The sequence below is a fragment of the Antrostomus carolinensis genome, unplaced genomic scaffold (genome assembly GCF_000700745.2).
Source record: "Antrostomus carolinensis isolate BGI_N321 unplaced genomic scaffold, ASM70074v2 scaffold28449, whole genome shotgun sequence".
NCBI lineage: Eukaryota > Metazoa > Chordata > Aves > Caprimulgiformes > Caprimulgidae > Antrostomus > Antrostomus carolinensis.
In genome coordinates this window covers 8,080-10,490 of record NW_010339669.1, presented here as the reverse complement: position 1 = coordinate 10,490, position 2,411 = coordinate 8,080, and the positions used below count along the sequence as shown (strand labels likewise).

Here is a 2,411-nt window from a genome sequence, read left to right as displayed (position 1 = left end):
CACGGTCCTCACTGCAGGATCTCCCCGAGCGCTGGGACAGCACCAAGAAGCTCTCCCTGCGGGTCAAGCAGAGCGCAGCCCCCCTGCAAACCAACGAGGTCAACGGCATCCGCAGGAAGTGCCAGCAGTTCGAGGTACCTGCCCTGGGGCTTGGGGACGGGATGGGGGTGAGCGAGCAGCTTTGGGAGGACCCCACTGCTCTCTCTGCCTGCCAGCCCCTGGCCACCCCCTGAGCCCCGTCCTCCCCACGCAGGTCCAGCAGCACGTCTTCCGGGAGAGGTTCCGGGAAAAAGCTCCTTTTTCCTACACTGACCCAGACCCCTACAAGTCCTTGAACAAGGTCCGGATGACAAACAGCTCAAGGCGTGTCGCCGGGAGATGCGCTTGCTGAAGGAGCTCTGGGACATGATCGCCCTGGTACCCACCACAGCTTGTGAGGCAGCAGGACAGGGAGGGGAGAGAGGGAACGTGCAGAACAGGCTCCTGGGCTGGGCTTTGGTTTGTAAGTTCCTGAGGCTGTGAGGAGCTGCCGGTACCCGTCTGGTCAGGCTCAGTAGCTCAAGGCGTGTCGCCGGGAGATGCGCTTGCTGAAGGAGCTCTGGGACATGATCGCCCTGGTACCCACCACAGCTTGTGAGGCAGCAGGACAGGGAGGGGAGAGAGGGAACGTGCAGAACAGGCTCCTGGGCTGGGCTTTGGTTTGTAAGTTCCTGAGGCTGTGAGGAGCTGCCGGTACCCGTCTGGTCAGGCTCAGTGACCGGGAGCCCTGGGCTCGATGCTGGCCCCAGCACCAGATGGGCATTGCCAGCCAAAGGTGCAGAGTTGTTGTAGCTCCTCTGAGAGTCTCGTTGCCATGAGAGGTGGGATGAGACCCAGAGCAGGTTGTCACAGCGCTAGAGCAGGTCTACTGGTGCAGCATGGGTGCAATGGGTGCACAAGGTGCTGGGTGAGCACGTGTGGGAGGCACGGCGGGTGCACAGGGTGTGTGGGCCCTGGGTATGGTGCTCTTCATCCTGGACAGGAACACTTCTGCCAGCGACAGCCTGTGAAAATGTATTCCCAAATTCAGGTTAACACGAACATTGACGACTGGAAGACCACCAGGTGGAAGGATATCAATGTCGAGCAGATGGATATCGATTGTAAGAAATTTGCTAAAGACATTCGGAGCTTGGATAAGGAGATGAGAAGCTGGGATGCGTTCACAGGGCTGGACAACTGTGTGAAGAACATGATAACGTCCCTGCGTGCCATGACCGAGCTGCAGAACCCAGCCATCAGGGACCGGCACTGGCAGGAGCTCATGCAGGCAACCAAGGTGCTCCCAGCCCTCCCGCCCTTCCCTGGCTCCAACCCCTGGCCTGGGAGGCTCCTGAGATTTACATCCATCTGTTTTAATCTGTTCTCAAAGCTGGCCCTACACAAATATTTGTGTTGGGTCTTTAAACGTGGGCGTTAATGAGCTCATTTGGGCGAGCTGCTGGGCTGCCTCTCCGTGGAGGGGAGTCGGTGCCTCAACGGTGCCGGTTCTGCTCCAGGTGAACTTCACCATGTCCGAGGACACAACCCTCGCGGATCTGCTGCAGCTGAACCTGCACAAGTTTGAGGATGAGGTTCGTGGCATCGTGGACAAAGCAATGAAAGAGTCGGGGATGGAGAAGGTAAATGGGGCTCAGTTCGTACCCTGCTTTGCCGAGAGCCCTGCTCCGGTGCAGCCCTGTGGTTGTTAGCGCCGGTGTTCCTGCTCGTGGGGGCTGGAGTCCCCATGCAGCGCAGCACCTGTGGAGCTCCTGTCCCAGAGGAGACATTCCCGCTGCTGCCTTCCCTTCCCTTCCCGTGGGACCTGGGACTCGGCACCACAGAATCCAGCTCATTTCTCACACCCTGTCTGCAGGTGCTGAACACTCTGGACACTACCTGGGCGACGATGCAGTTCGAGCATGAGCTCCACGCCAGGACCGGCATCATGCTGCTCAAGTCGGATGAGGTGCTCATCGAGACTCTGGAGGACAATCAAGTGCAGCTGCAGAACCTGATGTCCTCCAAGTACCTCAGCTTCTTCCTGCACAAGGTGTCAGACTGGCAGCAGAAGCTGTCGACCGCCGACTCTGTTATCAGCATCTGGTTTGAGGTGCAGAGGACGTGGAGTCACCTGGAAAGCATCTTCATCGGCTCCGAAGACATCCGCAATCAACTGCCAAAGGAGTCAAAGCATTTTGATGCTATTGACCAAGATTTCAAAGTGCGAAGCCTGTCCCCACCCCGGGTCCCCGAGAACTCGCCAACGGTTCAGGTAGAGCTGAAGCGTTTTTCCTCTTGCAGGAATTAATGGCTGACGCGGTAAAAACTCCCAACGTGATCGAAGCCACAAACAAGCCCGGTCTGTACGACAGGCTGGGAGGGGTGCCGGA

General features: G+C 58.3%; 1 protein-coding gene across 1 annotated transcript in view; it reads left to right on the top strand.

The window, feature by feature from the left end:
* The window catches only part of LOC104531143 (dynein heavy chain 17, axonemal-like), a gene marked incomplete at its 5' end in the record, with an annotated part of 16,069 nt that overhangs the window by 5,702 nt on the left and 7,956 nt on the right, over nt 1-2,411 (top strand). The window contains 7 exon segments of the mRNA XM_029086975.1: nt 18-134; nt 254-340; nt 343-417; nt 1,070-1,318; nt 1,539-1,661; nt 1,895-2,242; nt 2,323-2,411. Of these exon segments, the coding sequence (XP_028942808.1) occupies nt 18-134; nt 254-340; nt 343-417; nt 1,070-1,318; nt 1,539-1,661; nt 1,895-2,242; nt 2,323-2,411 (1,088 nt within the window).